The sequence below is a fragment of the Danio aesculapii genome, chromosome 7, assembly GCF_903798145.1.
Source record: "Danio aesculapii chromosome 7, fDanAes4.1, whole genome shotgun sequence".
Taxonomy (NCBI): domain Eukaryota; kingdom Metazoa; phylum Chordata; class Actinopteri; order Cypriniformes; family Danionidae; genus Danio; species Danio aesculapii.
Genome location: NC_079441.1, coordinates 11,511,783 through 11,533,982, shown reverse-complemented (window position 1 = coordinate 11,533,982; position 22,200 = coordinate 11,511,783). Strand labels below are relative to the sequence as shown.

Here is a 22,200-nt window from a genome sequence, read left to right as displayed (position 1 = left end):
TTGCGCGTATGTTTTTAATATTTCTGACAACATTATTAGGTAAACAAATGACAATGAATGACATTTTTTGTGTGTCTTCTGTAATTCATAGTAAAAAACATATGTAAAGAGTTCAGATGCAAAAACCTAAGGGCTATCTGAAATTTTCTTCTAAAATGAGCAATTTTTGGAAGCCTCCTGTGTTTATGTTCAGTTATTTCACAATGAAGGCCAGGAAAATAACCTATTCTTTTCCATACAAGTGAAATTACTGAACATGCACATAGAAGCCTGGGTAAAATGCTACTTTTAGAGGAAAATTTCAGATGGCATTTTTGCATTTGAACTCTTCATGTCTTGATGCTCACGAAAAAAAAAATTTAACATGACACAACTGACAGAATTTACACTCGCCGGCCACTTTATTAGGTACACCTGCCCAACTGCTTGTTAACGGTAAATTCGCATCATGGATGTGCAGCAGACAAATCTGCAGCAACTGCGTGATGCTATCATGTCAATATGTAGCAAAATCTCTGAGGAATATTTTCAGTACCATGTTGAATCGATGCCATGAAGGATTAAGGCAAAAGGGGGTCCAACCTAATACTAGTAAAATGTACCTATTAAAGTGGCCGGTGAGTTAAATCATAAAATAGAGGACTAAAAATAAAATAAAATAAAAAATCTCAAAAGTTAAATTTAAACAAACTAAAACAAAATAAATAAATAATAAAGTTCAGTAGTCAGGTTACATTTGTAAATATTAATGTATTGCAAATAAGCACATAAACGAAACACCAAACAAATACTAAAACAGCACTGAAATGTTCCCACCTTTAATATAGACTAGCTGCTCAGTGCACTGTTAACTGCTAAGGTCAAATTGCTTAGTGTGCACAGCTGCTCTATTCACAGAATCTGAAGGGATTTCCTGTGACATGAACCTCTGAAAGCTGCGTATGACAAAAGCAGCGCATGAACTAGAATCCAAATCAGGTCGCTCTCCTTTCTCTGCTAAAGTAGGAAAACATGACCGCATTCTTTCTTTCTGACGCATGCATTGTGTCACTTACGTAATTAATACATAACACTTCAACAATAAATAGGTTAAAGGAAATGAAGAAAAGTGACTACATGATTTGTTTTGGCATTTGTACAACACCCAACGTAAATCAAAGCAAACTGAAAAACAGAGAAATGGCTTCAGTGAGTGACACATGAACATTAATAAGGGTTGTGGGTGCTGACATCCACTTACTTGTAAACCTGTATTCGTCCTCTCGCCGTCTTAGCTCTAGCTCTACAGAAAAAGGAGGACAGTTATGACCAGATCTCTAGCAGTTCTCACAGTAAACCTTGTGGCATGAAGAATTGTACAAATGCCAAATGACAAAAGATGACACCAAACGCTGCTGTTGGATTAGATTCACATTACAGTGAAGGTTATTTTACTTCTGAAAGAGATTAGAAGATTTAACGAAGGCAACACAATGGAAAATTATCAGGGAAGGATGTTTATACTGTATAATCCAGTCAAATGTTAATATGTAAAGGTTGGTTATTGGATGTTTGGTGTTTTAACATTGAATACTAGCCAAGGAAGCTGATACAAAGTCAAATTTAAGCACTTTCGAGATTCATTTTTAAACTCCTCCAGCACTTTATAATTGTAACAAATTACATACAGCGGGGGAAATAAGTATTGAACACATCATAATTTTTCTAAGAAAACATATTTCTAAAGGTGCTGTTGACTTACAATTTTCACCAGATGTTGGTAACAACCAAAGAAATACACATATGCAAAGAAAACAAATCTAATTAGATTTCAAATTAAGTTACGTGTAATAAAACTAAATGACGCAGGGAAAATTATTGAACACATGACGCAAGGGAGGTGTAGAAAAGCAGTGAAAGCCCAGACAGCAGCTGAAATCTCTCAGTAGTTCTTCAGTAACCCTGTGCCCTACATCATTGTAAATGAATATCAGCTGCTTCAGTCCAACATCTACATTAGCAGGGTGAAGATGAAACCAGGGTGGACATTTCAGCAAGACAATGATCCAAAACACAGCTGAGGAAACTCTCAAACGCTTTCAGAGAAAGAAAATCAAGCTATAGAATGGCCCAGCCAATCACCTGACTTGAATCCAATAGAAAATACAAAATAAAGATCAGATTTGATAGACGAAAGCAGCAGAAGCATCAGGATTTTTACACTCTGTTGAAGTCCTGAAGACCTGAGCAATTTATGTGACTTCATTCTCCATATGAAAGATGCCTTTAGGTTGCCATCACCAAAAAAAAAAGCCTTTTATATAAAGTATTAAACACGTTTCAGTGGCTCGGTTCTTTCTTTTTGTGTCATTTCATTGTTATTAAACATAACAAAATTTTCAGATTTTTTTTATTTATTTTTTTTACCAAAATCGGGTTAAATTCCATGTCAACAGCTCATTTAGAAATATTATTCCCAGGAAAAACCATGATATGTTCAATACTTATTTAACCCGCTGTATTTACTTATACATTCTTCATCACATTGTATCAGATTCTATATTATACTATAGAATGCTAAAAGAAACATTTTTGATGGTATGTTTGTCCCAAGCCTAACCTTCAATTACTGTCATTTACAGTACTCACATACTTAATGTGTCATCTTTCATCTTAAATGTATTTTTATTTTAATTTCATGCATTGTTTAATCATGAAGCAGAATTCTCCATGCATTTTATCCTCTCCCATGGTTTAAGCATTAAGCTTCAAAAATTAAGACGAAAAAAAAAAAAGAGTGACAGATCTAGTATCAAGATACTAGAATTAGATACCAATCGGCACTGAAAATTTAACGTAAATTTCCTGCTAACATTTGAACACTTTTGAGCGAGTTCTTAAACAGCGCTGACTTGCCATTGTGTTCAAGTGCTCAACAGAAATGACTGTGATTGGCCATGAAGGTCATCAGTTCACTGAACTCACTTCTCTTTACTGAGTGTAAAACCACAGATACAGGAGCGTTTTAAAGCCGCGAAGATCAGCTGATCTGTCTATGAGCTGACATACGAGCGATCAGCTGATGAATCGACTGATCTTCACAGCTTTAAAACGCTCCAGTATCCATGTATCTGTAGTTACACTCAGTAAACAGCAGTGAGTTTGGTGAACTGATGACCTTTACAGCCAATCACAGTCAATTCTGTTGAGCTCGTAAACACAATGGCAAATAAGCGCTGTTTAAGAACGCACTCAACAGTGCTCAAATGTTAGCGGGAAAGAGATGTTTTTAAAATTCCAGTACCAATTTCAGTAACATAAAATATGATACATTGAAAGACGCTTTTAGCTGGCACCCATCGACTTTAATGCTAATTTTTTCCCCTACTATTGAAGATGATTGCTTTTTTTTGTGTTCAACAGAAGAAAGAAACTTATAAAGGTTTAAAAATCACATGAGGGAGAATTAATAATGAGGCAGTGTTCATTTTTTTGGGTGAACTATCCCTTTAAGCATGCCAATTTGAAGAGTAAGCTGTTGTGTACATGCACAAAATGATCATTTAGAGGATTCACTACTGAATCAAAATGCATCTGTTACTCCTGATACTTTACCGTGTGTGACATTTGATGCATAATGCTTTTGTATTTTGCCAACAAGTCACTTCTTCATTTTGCTTTCAGTTGATAGAGCGAAACCAGGCTTTCCAAGAGCACTCAATTAAATTTGTATCATGTAACTAACAGATTAAATTCCAAATGGCTATGAGTCTCTTACATAAGACCTGTTTAGTGAAAACCACCTGATACTACGGTCTATGCTGTCTATACACACACACACACACACACACACTGCAGGACCAACCTCGAGGGGTGAGCGAGGCCTGTTTCTCCACCTCCACCTGCTGCTGCCTGGAGCCCGCCGGCATGTTGTTGTAGATGCGCTTATAATGATTGTACACTGCCACTGACAATACCTTCTTAGCATGGTCCTGACCCACAACATACTTATCAAGATAAGCAAAGATCTGTGAGCAAACAAAAGCGGAGACATTACAACATACAATACTTTTTACATTCAGTCATTTACTAAAAGATGACTTCTACTATCAATGTTATTAAATGAATAGACACCTTTTTGGGTGGTGGAGGAGGTTTCTGTTGGAAAGCCAACTTGACAGCTTCTGCCGCAGACTCCGGGTCTTTACTCAGACTCTTTTTAGTGTCCGTCTCTGAAAGCACCACAAAGAAGTGGTGGCATTTCTCACATTTCACAAACCGTGTTGATGCTGCAAAAAGAAGTAACATTTTAATTATGACTGTTTTATGCTTTGAAGGGCATAACCTAGTTTGCTTATAACACTTTTTATGTACTTTAGTATTTGCGATTTAACCAAATATTTGCTGTGTTTATGAGTGAAGTACAGCAAAGTTCTAGTTTATAGTTATATTATTCATTTTTAAACCCACACATGCACAAACTCTTGTAATAAAATTGTGAAATAGATTTACAGATAAAACTGTCTTCTCCAATATTCTTATTTTTATGTCATTACAAATATTTCACAATAGCAAGGCTGCTGAATTTGTTCAGTTTTGTTATTTAAAATAGATTTACAGATCAAATTGTCTTTTCAAATATTTCTTATTTTGATGTTATTATAAATATTATAAATATTTCACAACAGCTTCGGACATTAAATAGTTTTATTTAAAATAGAATTAAAGATAAAAATATTGTCTTTTTAAAATACTCTTATTTTTATGTTATTAAACATTAAAACGCTTCTGACATGGTTAAATATATATTTTTTTTAAAATAGATTTATTTTTATTTAAAATAGATTTATACATAAAATTATTGTCTTCTCTAATATTTTTATTTTTAAGTTATTTGAAATTTCATAAATATTTCACAAGAGTCCCACATCTGAATCTGTTCAATATTATTATTTAAAATAGATTTATAGATTGCTTCTCAAATATTATTATTTTAACATCTATTTTGATATGATTATAAATATTTCACAACAAATTAATTTGTTTAATATTCATTAATTAATTTTCTTTTTGGCTTGGTCCCTTTATTAATCAGGTGTCGCCACAGCGAATGAACCACCAACTTATCCAGCCCTTCCATCTGCAACCCATCACTGGGAAACAGTTCACTGGGATACATTCTCAAATGCACTCATACACTACGGATAATTTAGCTTACCCAATTCACCTGTACCGCATGTCTTTGGACTTGTGGGGAAAACCGGAGCACCCGGAGGAAACCCATGCCAACACGGGGAGAACATGCAAACTCCATACAGTAATGCCAACTGACTCAGCAGAGGCTTGAACCAGCGACCTCCTTGCTGTGAGGCGACAGTGCTACCCACTGCGCCACCGTGCCACCTATTTGTTCAATATTTTTAAATAGATTTATTTTGATTTAAAATAGATTAATGGATACAATTATTGTCTTCTTAAATATTCTAATTTTTATGTTATTAAAAATAAAAATATTTCACAACAGCTTCTGAATTCGTTCAATATTTTATTTAAAATAGATTTAAGACAAAATGATTGTCTTCTCAAATATTATTATTTATAACATTTATAATAAAATTAAAATAAGAATATTTGAGAATACAATATTTTTTATCTATAAATCTAATTTTAAATAAAAGTATAACAACATCAAAAGCTTTTGTGAAATATTTATAATAACAAAATATTTCAAACAGCTTCTGAAGTTGTTAAATATTTTTATTTTAAATAATTCATTTTATTTAAAATAGATTTATAGATAAAATGATTGTCTTCTCAAATATTTTTTTATATATATATATATATATATATATGTATATATATATATATATATATATATATATATATATATATATATATATATATATATATATATATATATATATATATATATATATTTCATGTTATTATAAATATGATCAATATTTCACAACAGTTATGCTGCTGACTTTGTTCAATATTTTTGTTTAAAACGGAGTTATTCTTATTTGTAATTAATTATCCTCATTATGCTTAATTATCCTCAAATATTCTTATTTTTACGTTATGTACAACAGTAATGCTTCTGACTTTGTTCAATACTTTTATTTGAAATAGATTTATAGATCAAATTGTCCTCTCTAAATATTCTTTTTTGATGTTATCATAAATATTTCACAACAGCTTCTGAATTTGTTCAGTATTTTATTTAAAATAGATAAAAATATTGTCTTCTCAAATATTCTTATGTCATTAAAAATATTTCACAACAGTCACACTTATGATTTTGTTTAATATATTTATTAGATTTACTTTTATTTCAAACAGATTTATAGATAAAATTATTGTCTTCTCAAAATATATTTTTATATGTTTTTATATATATTATAAATATTTCACAACAGCTTCTGAATTTGTTCAATATTTTTATTAAAAATTGATTTACTTTTATTTAAAATAGATTTAGAGATAAAAAAAGTCTTCTCAAATATTTTATTATGTTATTACACTTCTGACTTTGTTCAATATTTATATTTAAAACAGATTTATTCTTATTCAAAATAAAGGTATTCGTAAAATATTGTCTTTTCAAATATTCTTATTTTTATGTTATTATTAATAATCCATATTGTATCCTCAAATATTTTTATTTTAATGCTACTTAAAATAGATTTATTTTTATTTAAAATAGATTTATAGATACAATTGTTGTATTCCCCAAAATTCTTAATGATATTAAAATTTCATAAATATTTCACAACTTTCTTCAATATTTTTATTAAAAATAGATTTATAGATCAAATTATTGTATTGTCAGATATTCTTATTTTTAGTTTTTTTTTCAATTTCATAAATATTTTTAACACAACATTAATGCTTAATAATTAAAATGAAAAAAACAATGCATCCCTACATACAAACACAGTAAATCCAAAGCTTTAAAAACAGTAAGAATGCAAGGAAAGGAAAAAGAAAAAAAAAATCAAAAACCACAATATTAATGTTTTACTTTAAAGCAAGCAACTTTTAAAACACGTTACTAATTAAAGCGCCAGCAGATGAAAAAGCAACTTGTTGTGAGATTTATTTTTAGCATTGAACAGTTAGTTCAGTAAACACTCTGGCCTACTTGAATGTGCACAAGGCCGAAAGCAATCAGAAGTCTTTTGAAACAAGGTCAGTAATAAAACAAACTGATTACCTTGAGTAATCCACAGTACACATACAGCAGACAAATTGACTTCAGAATTACAAGCCCTCCTGAATTTTGAGCTCTCCTGTCATTTTTTTCTCAGTTTCTGTTTATCGCAAAGAAGATTTTTTTTCTATCACATTTCTAAACATAATAGTTTTAATAACTCATTTCTAATAACTGATTTATTTTATCTTTGCCATGATGACAGTACATAATATTTTACTAGATATTTTTCAAGATACTATTACTCAGATTAAAGTGACATTTAAAAGGCTTAACTAGGCTAATTGGGTTAATTAGGCAAGTCATTGTATAACAATGGTTTGTCCTGTAGACAATTGAAATAAAATATTGCTTAAGGGGGCTAATAATATTGACCTTAAAATGGTTGCAAAAAACTAAAAACTGCTTTTATTTAAGCAGAAATAAAACAAACAAGAATTTCTCCAGAAGAAAAAATATTATAGGAAATACTGTGAAAAATTCCTGCCTCTGTTAAACATCATTTAAAAAATATTTGAAAAAGAAAACAAAATTTACAGGCGGGCTAATCATTTTGACTTCAACTGATTAGACAGATGAAACGGTTAACTACGAGTAAATCAAGCACTTACAAACAAATGTTTCTACATGTGTGCAGGGATCTCCACATTTGGGGCACCTCAGCTGACTTCCTCCTTTGCCAGAGTTACCAGAGCTGGTTCTCTTTCCACTTCCTTCACCAACAGATTTCTTAAAAAGAATGACCCAGATTAAAAAGGAAGAGGAAGAATTTCCAGAAAGAGGATGACATTTTTATTTCCTCCTCAGGCCCTTGAGGTCTGGGAGGAAACGTACTGTTGTATAAGAAGTAAAGCTGTATTACAGTTGAAGGCAAAATGTATTTAATTTTAATTATAGAAATGTAATATTTATTAAATTTAATTTTCAAATATTTCCCAAGTGCTGTTTAATGGAGCTTTTAACGCATTTTTAAACTAATTATTAATTTTTAAATGTTTTAGCTAATTTCTAATGACTAATTTATTTTGTCTTTGCTCTGATGACAGTATATATTGTTTTATTTTCATTTATTTTTGCATAATAGACAATAGAATTCATACTAGAATGATACTAGAATTCAGCTCCAAGTCCACTTTAAAGACTTAACTAGGTTAATTAGGTTAAGTAGACAAATTAGGTTATGTCACTGGACAACAGTGGTTTGTCCTGCTGTAGCCAATCTAAAAAAAAACAACTTCTTATAAAGGTCTAATAATTTCTACCTTAAAAAAATATTTGTTTTATTCCAGTCAAACTAAAATGACTAAAACTTTCTCCAGATGAAAAAAATATAATAGGAAAATATTAGGAAAATTGTACGTCAGGATTTTTTTTTTTAGACTTTTTAAGACCACGAAGAATGAAATTTCAGACTTATATAGGGCTAAACGCTTAAGATCTTTCAATGGTCTATAAGAAAAAAAATGTACTTGCCCTATCTAATATGATTTGTCTGTAATTCTAATTAGTTATTTCTTAGCCACATATTTTGAATAAAGTGTCAAAACAAGCAGACCCAAGTTACATACATATATTTTTTGCAACAGAACTATTAAACATAATAAACAACATAAAAAAATAAACTAAATGTATGCACAACAGACTGTTTATTCAGTTTATTTTACTTGTTGGTGATTGAATGTGTTAGATTGATTGGGTAACTTTAAATAAATGAAAATTTAGACCCACTTAAAATAATTTTAGACCTACAAGACAATATTTCAGTCAATTTAAGACTTTTTAACCTCAAGGTCAAGTGCTATTTTAGGGTTTCCGCCTGGATTGTGCCTACCCAATTTCAAAAACTCCCCAAATCCACATGCAGAGGTGTAAATGCAAAGTTTGGTATCGTTTTAAAGAAAAGCCTATGATTGTCATAAAACACTGTTGAAAGTGATTAAAATAATTCTATATGTTGTCTGTTGTAATAAACTCCTCCAAAAAAAGAGGCACTTTTTTGTAAACTAAATTTGAAAGTGTACCTTTTAGGTTCTGTGTGGTCTAGGTTGCTGTAATTAATTTTATTAGTTCCTGCACATGTCAGTAATCACAGGAAAAAAGAAAAATGTCCCTCATAATCTATGCAAAAGTTATTCTATTCCAACTGATGAGAGAATGAAACCACTTTTGGGCCAGAAATGACCTTTAAAACTTAAAAGAATGTAAAGTAAATGACATTACAAACCTTGTACCGGGTACGCAGAGTTTAAGGCCTAAAATTTAGTTTTTGAGATTTAAGACTCCGCGGATACCCTGTACATGCTTCATTAAACATCATATGGGAAATATTAGCGAAATAAAATAAATAATAGTAATGATCATTTTGATTGGAGAGCTAAAAGTTGTGCCTTCAACTGCATAATTCTAGATCTAGATCTCATCTCACCTTCCCACCATCTCCGTCTTTTACCCCATCTTTCGAAGCATAATACACAGCCGTCTCTGAGAAGGATCTCACAGGGACGCGGCGTGCCAGACGAACCTCACGGGTCCCTGGACGGCTCAGTGACAGTAACTGAACCCTGGAGCCGGATATTCCTGAGGCACAAACACAAAAAATATTAAAGCTTCAAGAGGAAATTCCCTCAAAAATTACAATAACCTGATCACATGAATGCATCATTGTTTGGAGAGCATGTGAAGGATATTGGCATGAAAAAAAAATACATTTTACTCAACAAGAAATACAACACAGCAAGAATAAACTAAAATATTTGAAAGTACAAGAATCATGTCTTACGAAATTATAGCTTTTTTTAAGATTTAAAAATAGAAATCTAGCCAACAAAAGTTAATATGTTTTATATATTCATTTATATTTTGTAGGTTGTCATTTAAATATGTTTAATATATTCATTAACACCTCGAAGGTGGTCATTTTAATAAACAGTCTAGTTACATAAACAACTCACATTTGTGCGCATCTACAATTATCAATAATAATGTTTTACAAAATTTTGCTGTTTTTTCAAATGTAAAAAAAAACTATTTAGCCAAAAAAAAGCTTAGTATGTTTCATATATTCATTAATATATCGTAGGTTGTCAATTTAATACGTTTAATATAACGGTATTCATAAACACCTCAAAGGTTGTCATTTTAACAGTCTGGTTACATAAACAACAAGATACAATTACTTATCAATCATTCGATGTTATGTATATTTTTACTGTTAAAAAAACACACTGTCTAAAATAATGACAGTGGCATGAAAATAATACATTTTACTCAATAAGAAATTCAATCCAAAAATAAATAAAATATTTGAGTAAAAAAATCATCAAATTTGAGCTTTTTTTAAGATTTAAAAATAGCAATCTGGCACAAAATAATTAGTATGTTTTATATATTCATTCATATTTTGTAGGTTGTCATTTTAATAGGTTTGATATATGCATTATTAAATGTATATATTGTTGTCGTTTTAATAAACAGTCTGGTTATATAAACAACTCACATATGTGCGCATATACAATTATCAATAATCATGTCTTACAAAATTTTGCTGTTTTTCACATTTAAAAATAACAACTTAGCCCAAAAAAGCTTAGTACGTTTCATATTTTCATTAATATATCGTAGGTTGTCATTTTAATACGTTTAATATAACGTTACTCGTGAACACCTCGAAGGTTGTCATTTTAACCAACAGTCTGGTTACATAAACAACTCACATTTGCACACATGATAAAATTACTTATCAATCATCCGATGTTATGTATATCTTTACCTTAAAAAACACACTGTCTATAATAAAAGCTCATTTGTAATGTTTAAATAACTGTACATACATGTTTTGTGTTTTGTTTATAGATTGTTGAGCGCACTAGCAGCAGCGCTAGCTAAACTAACTAGGCTAAGAAATAAACCAACGTCAATATTACTCAAAATATAAATCTCTTCTTACCTTTATGAGCTGAATTTATGAGTTTTCTCGCTGCTATTGCACACGTACACGACATTTTCAGAGCTGTTGTGTGCTTTTTAACGAACTGAACCGTTTGAATTTGAGGAGCGCTAGAAGGTTAGCGCTAGCTGAGAGCTAACCCGCTGAAAGCCATTCAACACAGGCCCGTCAATAATAAACAATCTTTAACCGACTATTAAAATTAAACAAAAATCAATCGTACACCTGAATATACAAAACACGTTGTTCGGGGAGCTGCTTTGCACAGCTGTGTCACACACACACTGCTGTCTCAACTAGACACTGTGATACAAGTAAACAACCGATGACACTCTTGACTCACTGAATCATTCTGACACGGAACCATTTGAATTGGTGAATCATTCTGGGAAGATTCAAAAGAATCGTTTATCGAATGAATCAATACGCTATTGAAGTCTAAAAACAAATGAATAACTGTTCTGAAACTCTACAAAGCAGTGTACAATATGTGCGCCTGACTGTTATAGCACACTTGCTATTGTTTATTACAGGTCTAGTTTACTTAAATTGAAAATGCCCCATATCATTTACTCACACTCAAGTGGTTTGAAACTTTTATGAATGTCTATCTTCTGTTCAACTCAAAACAAGATAGTTTGAAGAATGTTGGAAAAGCAGCCATTGAAATCCATAGTAAGAACTAGGGCTGCACAATATATCGTTTCAGCATCACAATGTGTGAATCTGCAAGTCACATCGCAGGATCTCAAAAGATTTCAAGTTAAATTAAACCTTTTGGACAGATGACATTATAACGTTTTCTGCTTTAACTATTCGATTAGATTAAGTTGATTGGGTTTATATAATTATAAATAAAAGAAAAAGTGTAATAATTTTATAGCATTGAACAAAAATGTATTAATTATATATTTATAAAAAGAAGATGCTGTTATTTTACATTTGATTATTAAATTCCTACACTGTAAAACCCAATATGTTAAGGTAACACAAACCATTTGAGGAAACCGATTGCAACAAACCATTTCAGATCAAAACTAATCTATATGAGTACTGTGAACTTACTCCATTTAAGTTGAAGTAATGAGGTATTTAATTAACTGTTGGGTTTTACAGTGTATATCTCAATACTGTTAGACTTTGCCTTAAATGATATAATTTTGTATATTTTATGCAGATGCACTCTCATGCAAATCATCACAATCAATGTAAAAGTGTGAGTTCAAAATAGATATCTTGTGAAATCATATTCAGATCGCAATATATATTGCAGATAAAAAAAAAAATCGCAATGTCAGTATTTTCCAATATCGCGCAGCACTAGTAGGAACAATGACACTTTTGAAGTAAATGGCTTTTTTCTCCAACATTTTTCAGTATATATTCCTTTTGTGTTCAACAGAATAAAGTACATTTTTGGGTGAACTATATAATTTATTTATTGATTAAAGAATAATGCGGTTACTAAATAAACAACCCCCCAAAAATTACACCATGACAATTAGCATATAAAATCATAATTATGCAGCGGATATCATTTTAGCTGCACATAAAATCAACCAAATTTATATACATATATTACATATATATATATATATATATATATATATATATATATATATATATATATATATATATATATATATATATATATGAGTAAAATGATGTATAGCAGATAGATAGTCTATCTATCTATCTATCTATCTATCTATCTATCTATCTATCTATCTATCTATCTATCTTTCTATCTATCTATCTATCTATCTATCTATCAGCTTAGTCCCTGATTAATCAGGGATCTCCACAGCGGAATGAACCACCAGTTACTCTGGCATATGTTTTATGCAGCGAATACAATTTCAGCCAAGTCAATGTATAGCATAATATTTACTTACTTGCATTTATTGCCAGTCTAAAAGTATTATTATTTACTCTCTCTTTATTTGACCTTCAAATAACAAGTGTCTATTTTCAAATGTTAAACATATATAACATTATATTGAGGCAGCATATAGTAAACAAAAAAGTGCAAAATAATAACAATAACATAACTAAAACATTAAATCATACGAATACAATTGAAAATACATTTTAAAAAGTTCACAAAAGAAAACTTTAAGGCACTTTTCGTCTCTACTGTGTTATGGATTTAAATAAAATGTTAAACAAATTTTAAATGCTGAGAGAATCTTTACGGTGACCGAAACTGATCCATTTCTTTTTGTGTGTTGCACAGAAGAGTTGTATTCGATTTTGGGTGTACTGTCCCTTTAAAAGTGCCCGTCGGCGAGAAGATTTAGCGGTCGCTGATTGGCTGCTGTGATCGTGTGCAGTGAATCGATTGTTGGATGCGGAAGTCGCTGTCATGTGATTCAGCGAAAGGATACGATGTTTTTCAAATCTATGGATGAAAGTCATTAAAAGGTGATTTATTTAATTGATTAGCGGGGTAACATTTACTCAAGTAATGCTCGAAATGATACCGTGACTTAAGTCGCTATGTGGCGTAAACAAGCGATAGTTTAGCGGTAACATTAGATGTTGTGTTTTTAAGCATCTCGAGCAGGCTTATACCCGTTTAAAAGAGTATTTGGATGATTTACGGAGACACTAATAATGTTATTTAGTATTATTATTATTATGGGATATGTGTGTGCGCTCGGTTATTCATTAACTGAATCATGTTGCGCTTCAGTCACATGTTTTGCATGAAGGGGGTGTTAAATCAACACATTTTGACAGTCAAGCTTTTACACAGACGAAATTCACCAAAATATTTTCATCTCTAAACCGCAAGTACCAAGTTTTTTATGTCGTATTGTGAGGCGAGCACCTATTTTAATTGATAGTTCATTTGTATTTCAGCAATGGAGGAGATAAGAGTGTCTCCTGACTACAACTGGTTCAGAAGCACCGTACCTCTGAAAAGAGTAAGTTATTAGTCTGTTTAGCAGTATATATATGTATGTTGTTTCTGTCTATCTATCTATATTATGTGTATTGAATATATCCATCTATCTAGTAGCCTATATATTGCCTATGCATATTGAATATCTATAGTATATATTATGTATATTGTATATCTATCTAGTATATATTTTGTATACTGAATATCTAGTATATAATATGTATACTGAATGTTTATCTATCTATCTAGTATATTGGCTATCCAACTATCTATCCGTCCATCGCATATATTAAATATCTATATCTGTCTATCTTTCTATCACGTACATTGAATATCTATCCATCCAGCCACCCACCCATCCATCACATATATTGAATATGTATATCTATCTTTCTATCCATCACGTACATTGAATGTCTATCTATCTATCTATCTATCTATCTATCTATCTATCTATCTATCTATCTATCTATCTATCTATCTATCTATCTATCTATCTATCTATCTATCTATCACTTATTACAAACTTACTGTTATAGTGTCCATTGAGGTAGAAAACAGGCTGTTCAAAGTGTAAATTACTATGTGTGTATATATATATATATATATATATATATATATATATATATATATATATATATATATATATATATACACAATTTTTTTTAATCTAGCACATTTGTGAGAATTCTTGCCTATGTTTGTATTCTCCAGATAATAGTGGATGATGATGACAGTAAAGTCTGGTCGCTGTATGATGCCGGGCCCAAAAGTATCAGGTGTCCCATCATCTTCCTGCCTCCTGTGAGCGGCACTGCAGAGGTTTTCTTCCAGCAAGTGTTGGCTCTGTCCGGATGGGGCTACCGCGTCATCTCCGTATGTTTCTTTTACATTTCAATTAGAAACAGAGACCTGCTGGAATGGATATCTCTTAAAGAAATTAAATTAACATTCTGCCACCATTTACTCATTCTCCACTTCTTCTAACGCTATTTGAGCTTCTTTCTTCTGTTGAACATAAAGGAAGATATTTTGAAGAATGTTCCAAAAAAAAACAAAAGCAGCATTTTTTGTTCCTACTTTAAAATATCTTATTTTGTGTTCAACAGAAGAAATTCATAACTGTTTCGAACCACTTGAGTGTAAATAAATGGTGAATAACCGAGCGCACACACATACCCCATAATAATAATAATAATACTAAATAACATTATTAGTGTCTCCGTAAAGAAACACTCCTCTTTAATAATGCTAATTTTTCAATGGTGCAGTGGCGCAGTGGGTAGCGCTGTCGCCTCACAGCAAGAAGGTCGCTGGTTCGAACCTTTATTAGTGGGTCAGTTGGCTTTTCTGTGTGGAGTTTGCATGTTCTTCCCGTGTTTGGGTGGGTTCCCTCCGGGTGCTTTGGTTTCCCCCACAGTCCAAAGACATGTACTATAGGTGAATTGGGTAAGCTAAATTGTCTGTAGTGTATGAGTATGAATAAGAGTGTATGTGTTTCCCAGTGATGGGTTGCAGCTGGAAGGGCATCTGCTGCTTAAAACATATGCTGGATAAGTTGGCGGTTCATTCCACTGTTGAAGCCCCAGATCCATAAAGGGACTAAGCCGAAAAGAAAATGAATGAATGAAATTTTCAACTCCCCTAGAGGTAAACAGTTGAGTTTTATCATTTTTCAATCAATTCAGTTGATCTCTTGTTCTGGTGGGAACACTTTTAGCTTAGCTTAGGATAAATCATTGAATGGGATTAGACCATTAGCATCTCAAATATGACCAAAGAGTTTTAGTAAATTTCCTGTAGCTTGACCCTTCTGTAGTTACATTGTGTTATAAGACCGACAGAATATGAAACGTGACTATTTTCTAGGTTGATATGACTAGGAACTATACTCTCATTCTGGAGTTATGATCAAGGAACTGTTACGATACCATGACTAATAATATTACACAAACACCTAGCTTAGCATAAATCATTGAATCGGATCAGACCATTAGCATCTCATTCAAAAATAAGAGTTGATAATTTTTCTGTTTAATGCTTGACTCTATTGTAGTTACAGTACATCATGATATTATGCAGTGCCTGAAAATAGTCCCCAGATAAGTAACAGCATTGTGCATCATTATTAGCCATAGTACAGCAACAAAGTGCCTTAATTATTCCATCAGAATAAGTAATATCACTCCAGAGTATAGTTCCTAGCCATATCGACCTAGAAAATAGCAACATTTCACATTCTGTCAGTCTTATTACACAAAGTGGCTACAGAAGAGTCAAGCTTCAAATAGAAAAATTACTAAAACTCTTCGTCGTATTTGAGATGCTAATGGTCTAATCCGATTCAATGATTTATGCTAAGCTAAGCTAAAAGTGAATCGAAAAATCAGCTGAATGGATTAAAAATGGTAAAACTCAACCATCTACCTCTAGGGGACTTGTAAGTAAATATGTCTATTTTAAAATAATGGAGTGTTTCTTTAACAATTTAAAGCTTGATTTGGTTTCTTTACCTATTATGTGCTTTCTCCTCTGAGACTTTTGGTTTATCCCAATGATTTGCAATCTTGTTTTCCAGCTCCAGTATCCAGTCTATTGGGACCTGCTGGAATTTTGCGATGGATTTAGAAAGCTTTTAGATCATTTACAACTGGACAAGGTATGGAGAAACTGAGAGTCTTTGACAAATCAGTCTCTTCTCACTACCTATTTTTGAAGTTTCTCTCTCGTTCTGTTGGTTTCTGTGCAGGTGCATTTGTTTGGTGCCTCTCTGGGTGGATTCCTGGCTCAGAAATTTGCCGAAGTCACGTACAAATCGCCTCGAGTTCACTCTCTGATCCTGTGCAATTCATTTAGTGACACATCCATCTTCAACCAGACATGGACCGCAAACAGGTGGAGACTCAAACCGAATGCTCATCTCCATCTTTGTTGAATTTTTCACTCATCTCTGATGCTTCTTTTCTAGCTTCTGGTTGATGCCTTCATTTATGCTCAAAAAGATTGTGCTTGGTAACTTTGCCAAAGGACCTGTGGACCCAAAAATGGCAGACGCAATTGACTTTATGGTTGACAGAGTAAGTATTTTTAACTTCTTTAACTTATGTCATTTTTAAAAGTCTAAAAATGTTGACAGAGAAATGAAATCAAAGTGTAAAGATAAAGAAATTCAGATTTACTCACCCGCAACTTGTTCTAAACCTATATTAGTCTCTTTCTTCTGTTGAACACAAAAGAAGATATTTTGAAGAATGTTGGAAACTGGTAACCATTGACTTCCATAGTATTTTTTTAATCTCCTTGTATGGATGACGATGAACATACTATGGAAGTCAATGGGTACCGGCTGCTAAAACTGTATTTGGTTTAAATGTTTTGAAAGTATCTTCAAAAGAATGAACTGAATACAAGAAATTCTTCACAGAATTCAAGTCCAAAATCACTTTTGATTGATCTCTTTAATGTTTTCTTTGTGGGGGAAAAATGAGTATAAGAAACTTTCACAAACATTTTTTTTAAATTAAGGAAAAAAATAAGAAACGGCCTGAAAAAAAAGAAAAAAAAAAAAAAAGAATATTTGATATTTAAAATAAAAAAGGATTTTATTTAAATTCTACATAATAAAAGTTTTAAAAAATATAGAATTAACTGAATACAATAAATTATTCACAGAATCTAAAGTCTAAAATCACTTTTGCTTGCAATTTTACTTTTTGCTTTAATGTTTAATTTGTGGGGGGAAAAATTAGTATAATAAACTCACAATCTTTTTTTTAATTATGGAAAAAAAAAAGATAAAAAAAAAGATTTTATTTAAATTACATATAATAAATGTGTTAAAATATCTTTAAAAGTATATCAAATATATTCTTTACCAAAATGACTTTTGGATTGATCTCAATTACAAACTCAGACATGTAGATTAATACGCCAATAAATCCCCACACAACCTCAATGTTTGTCAAAAAAAAAACACAAGACTAGATATTTTGGTAATTTATTTTCACGTGAGTCCTGAGAGTAAAACCTGATTATTTTGGATTTGATGGCTATAAAGTCACCAACTATCCCCTGTAAATATTACAAATCCCTCACGTCACACCTGAGAAACAGTAACCATCTGAATAGAGCTTTATAAGAGCATGACAAAATGACCCAGAATCTGCTAAAATGTATAAACATGCTAACTCTCTAAAGTTTATTGGGCACACATAAATCAAGCTGAATGTAGTGCTTGTGCCTGAGCTGAGCTGATATAGTTAGACGTAGATTTCATACTGATGTGGGAAAGTAAATCGGTCTCACTCTTTCCTCATTTATCAACAAACTGCGCTCTGTTCCTTTGCGTTTTAGCTGGAAAGCTTGAACCAGAGTGAACTTGCCTCTCGACTGACGCTAAACTGCCAAAACTCCTACGTGGAACCACACAAGATAAAGGACATCGCAGTCACCATAATGGATGTAGGTGGTCTTGTATTTGTAATTCAGTTATGCGCACTAATATTGCATTTGTTCGATTGGAATATTGTGAAATTTGATGAAGTATTTATTTTTAAATGGGAAGTTTTGAATGCATTACTCTTTTTAATACACGCATTAGTGCTGAATAAAAGTAAATCATGATCTTTTTTCCAAATCAGCACAATACTGTCAAATGATTTCTCAAGGATCATGTGACACTGAAGATGGGAGTTATGATGCTGATAAATCAGCTGTGTCATTGCTGGAAATATGTATTAAAAATAGAGAAGTTATTTTATAGTTGAACAGTATTTCACAATATTACTTTTTTTTTTTTACTTCATAGCTGTAAAACTGTGATTTATAAACAAATACTCTTTACAAATCTCAACACGGAAATAAAATACTAATAAATATTAAGCCAAATTATTACAAGAGTTAGATATAAAGTATTTTTTAAACTTTTTTTAATATTACAGTTTTTTGGTGGGGGGGTTGAATAAGAGTCTTTTTTTGTGTGCAAAATTTAGTTTTTTTTTTTTATAATTAAGAAAAAAAAAAGAGTTTGAAAAAGATGTATTTGTAAATGAATATTTTATATAATATTTTAAATTATAAATTAATATTAATTTTATATTAATTAGTAATACATTTTAATTAATATTTAAAATAAACAATCTACTAAAACTATTCTTATTTTAATCGATTATACTTTATTAAGAATAAAAATTAAAATATTAAATAAATATTTTAATATTTTTACTATGTTTGAGTAAAAAAATGATTGGTTTTATTCTGTAAACTATTGATGACATTTCTTTCAAATAAAGAATACATATGTATTTTTCAAAAAACACATGCGCATAACTGAGTAGGATGAACTTCTTATTCGATAAGAAATGATGTGCATAAACTATAATGGAAACACTTTTACTGAACAAATTCCAGTATGTGCATGAAAAAAAAAGTCATGTGCATTTGTTATAAGAGATCATGTGATGATAAAAATGTGACTGAATAGATAAACCAGCAGGCTGAGTACACTGTAAAACATCTGAAATGTTGTATTGGTCATTCTAAAATGCCTTAACAGTTTCAGTATTAGTGTTATTGTATAATTAATGACCTCCAGAATAGTCAAGAGCATCTGTGCTCCGTCTCTTATGCCTTCAAATGCCACCATGTGTTCATTGCATGTCGGCATTGTGTTCTGAGGTGCAAGTCATTTATTAAATAAAGAAAAGATTGACTCAGCTTCTCATGCCACAGTAAATTCCAATTTTTCTGTTGATATTTGGCTCCTGAAAATCAGGAAGTGACGATTTTATTCTCTTTGACTCATTGGATGGAAACGCTGCTTTATTCACACGTCTTTTATGTGATATTACAATTTTGCGCATGAATTTAATTCGTATCTTTGGATGGAAACATAGCTACTGTTTTACCCTCAGAAGAGTTAAGAAATCAGTATTTGGTGGAATTACTAGTTTTCAAATCATCATAAATTGTTAAATAAATAAATCATACTAAAATTAGTTTTACACTCAAAATGACAATAATTTGAATTGAAATTAGGAAGAAATATTATCAAACCCTTATAGATTAAATAAATGTTAAAATAAATATTAATAAACAAACTAAATAAAATAATTCGCCCTCCTGTGATTTTATTTATTTCTAAAATATTTCACAAATTATGTTTAACAGAGCAAGGAATTTTTCACAGTATTTCCTATAATATTTTTTTCTTCTGGAGAAAGTCTGATTTGTTTTATTTTGGCTAGAATAAAAACTGTTTTAATTAAAAAAAAAAACATTAAGGTCAAAATTATTAGCCCCTTTAAGCAATTTTTTCCAGACTATCTGTGGGGGGGGGGGGGGGTCGCTTAGTGATTCCCAAAAATCTCATATACATTATTAAACTATTAAAATGATCATATTTTATCTATAATCTGCAGATATAAAAATAGTTTTTAACTTATAAAATATTTCATAGTTACATAATAAAGTCATCAGCCTTTAAAATTTTTTTTTCATTGGATTGCGACCGCTGTGTGATTATGCTAGATTAACATCACAGCAATGGCGTTAGCTGCAGCAGATTGATTTTATGGTACAATGTTAAACTTTGACACCTTTATGGCACTCACATACATTAAAAATAAAGGCCATGACTGAACAAGGAGCACGATCTCCAAGTGGCTCCAAGTCTCCAAAATTAAACCAAGAATAGTCTTGTACTATAAACATTGCGCTCACCATTCTCATTAAGTGAGATTAATATTAAATTAAACAAAAGAATAATGATGATAAAAAATATACTGTTTCACTTTTTTTGTGTCTTCATTAAGCTTGTTTATATAGTTACTATTGGTGTGTGTGTGTGCACCGTTTTGTGCAATATTTGTATGCTTCTAACCACCTCCGAGCATAGAGGGGGTCGCGGGTCACTGGTGTTGTTATTTTAGGGGTTGCAGGCTGAAAAGTTAGAGAACCCCTGGTCTGACGAACGAACTACAGTTATACAATGACTTGCCTAAATAACCTAGTTAAGTCCAGTTAAAAGATAAATTAAAATTTGTTATTAGAAATGAGTTATTATAACTATTATGTTTAGAAATGTGTTGAAAAAAAGCTTCTCTCCATTAAACAGAAATTGGGGAAAACATATACAGGGGGGCTAATAATTCTGACTTCAAATGTACATATAGTCATGCATAACTTTAACCAAATAACTAGATTTAGAACACATCACTCAGCCTAAGTGTAACAAAAACAATATAAAGTGAACTGTTAAACACTTCTCTCTCAGGTGTTTGATCAGAGTGCCCTGTCACAGGAGGCAAAGGAAGAGATGTATAAGCTGTACCCCAATGCTAGAAGAGCTCACCTCAAAACTGGCGGAAACTTCCCGTATCTGTGCAGAAGCGCAGAAGTCAACCTGTACATACAAGTAAGTTCAACATTAAATCGAACACTGTCAACCAAATAAAATTATAATACTGTCATTTATTTACTTACTTGTATTGTTCCAAATAAATGTCTGATTTTCTTCTGCGCAAAATGAAGAAGATTTGACCTTCAAATATATTTACGGTTTTCTGTTTTCACTAGATACATCTGCGTCAGTTTCACGGTACACGTTACGCAGCTATCAGTCCGGAGATGGTGAGCGCGGAGGAGCTGGAAGTGCAGAGGACAAATCTGAGTAATAACAGCGAGAGCGAAGACGAATCGTAGAGACACATCCTGTGAATGATCGGATTCAGACACAGCATTCAGAGATCACGTTTTGGTATTCTGTTTTTCTACCATATGTACTCTGTTAAATGTGAACGGACTTTGAAAGAGCCTATTTTTACTTTTACGGAAAAAAAAAACCAAGCAACAATATTTTGATAAGTATTACGACCGACTGTAAATAAGTGAAATTGATTACATAGATAATAGGGTTTTCATAAATGCCATATTTTGACCCGGTTGCCTTATTACACAATATAAAAACGCACGTCTTTGTTGAATTCAGCACTTTTTACTCCTCCTACTTAATCTTCTGCCTTTTTGTATGTTGGTGTTATTATTCTGTTGTGTATTGGGTGTGTTTTTATGAGCGTTTGTCGATTGTTATTTTGCGGTTGTTTGTTTGGAGTCATGCACTGATATAAAATGAAATTCGTTTCAATGCCAGAA

General features: G+C 31.5%; 2 protein-coding genes across 3 annotated transcripts in view; one reads left to right on the top strand and one right to left on the bottom strand.

Moving 5' to 3' along the window:
• Positions 1 to 11,488, bottom strand: part of clpxa (caseinolytic mitochondrial matrix peptidase chaperone subunit Xa) — a 30,997-nt gene extending 19,509 nt beyond the window's left edge. The window contains exons 1-6 of one of the 2 annotated variants that reach the window (XM_056461041.1): positions 11,142 to 11,488; positions 9,621 to 9,772; positions 7,807 to 7,924; positions 4,114 to 4,268; positions 3,845 to 4,007; positions 1,241 to 1,282 (exon numbers count right to left, since the gene is read on the bottom strand). In XM_056461041.1, the coding sequence (XP_056317016.1) occupies positions 1,241 to 1,282; positions 3,845 to 4,007; positions 4,114 to 4,268; positions 7,807 to 7,924; positions 9,621 to 9,772; positions 11,142 to 11,196 (685 nt within the window). In that variant the 5' untranslated portion in view covers positions 11,197 to 11,488. The remainder of the gene's footprint in view (positions 1 to 1,240; positions 1,283 to 3,844; positions 4,008 to 4,113; positions 4,269 to 7,806; positions 7,925 to 9,620; positions 9,773 to 11,141) is intronic. The other variant, XM_056461042.1, reaches the window with a different exon arrangement.
• A 1,986-nt stretch (positions 11,489 to 13,474) lies between these two features.
• On the top strand, positions 13,475 to 22,200 carry spg21 (SPG21 abhydrolase domain containing, maspardin). Its single transcript, XM_056462702.1, has 9 exons — positions 13,475 to 13,565; positions 14,007 to 14,071; positions 14,764 to 14,925; positions 16,628 to 16,708; positions 16,799 to 16,944; positions 17,018 to 17,126; positions 18,403 to 18,510; positions 21,323 to 21,463; positions 21,625 to 22,200. The coding sequence occupies exons 2-9, from the start codon at positions 14,009 to 14,011 to the stop codon at positions 21,748 to 21,750; spliced, it is 936 nt and encodes a 311-aa protein (XP_056318677.1). The 5' UTR covers positions 13,475 to 13,565; positions 14,007 to 14,008; the 3' UTR covers positions 21,751 to 22,200.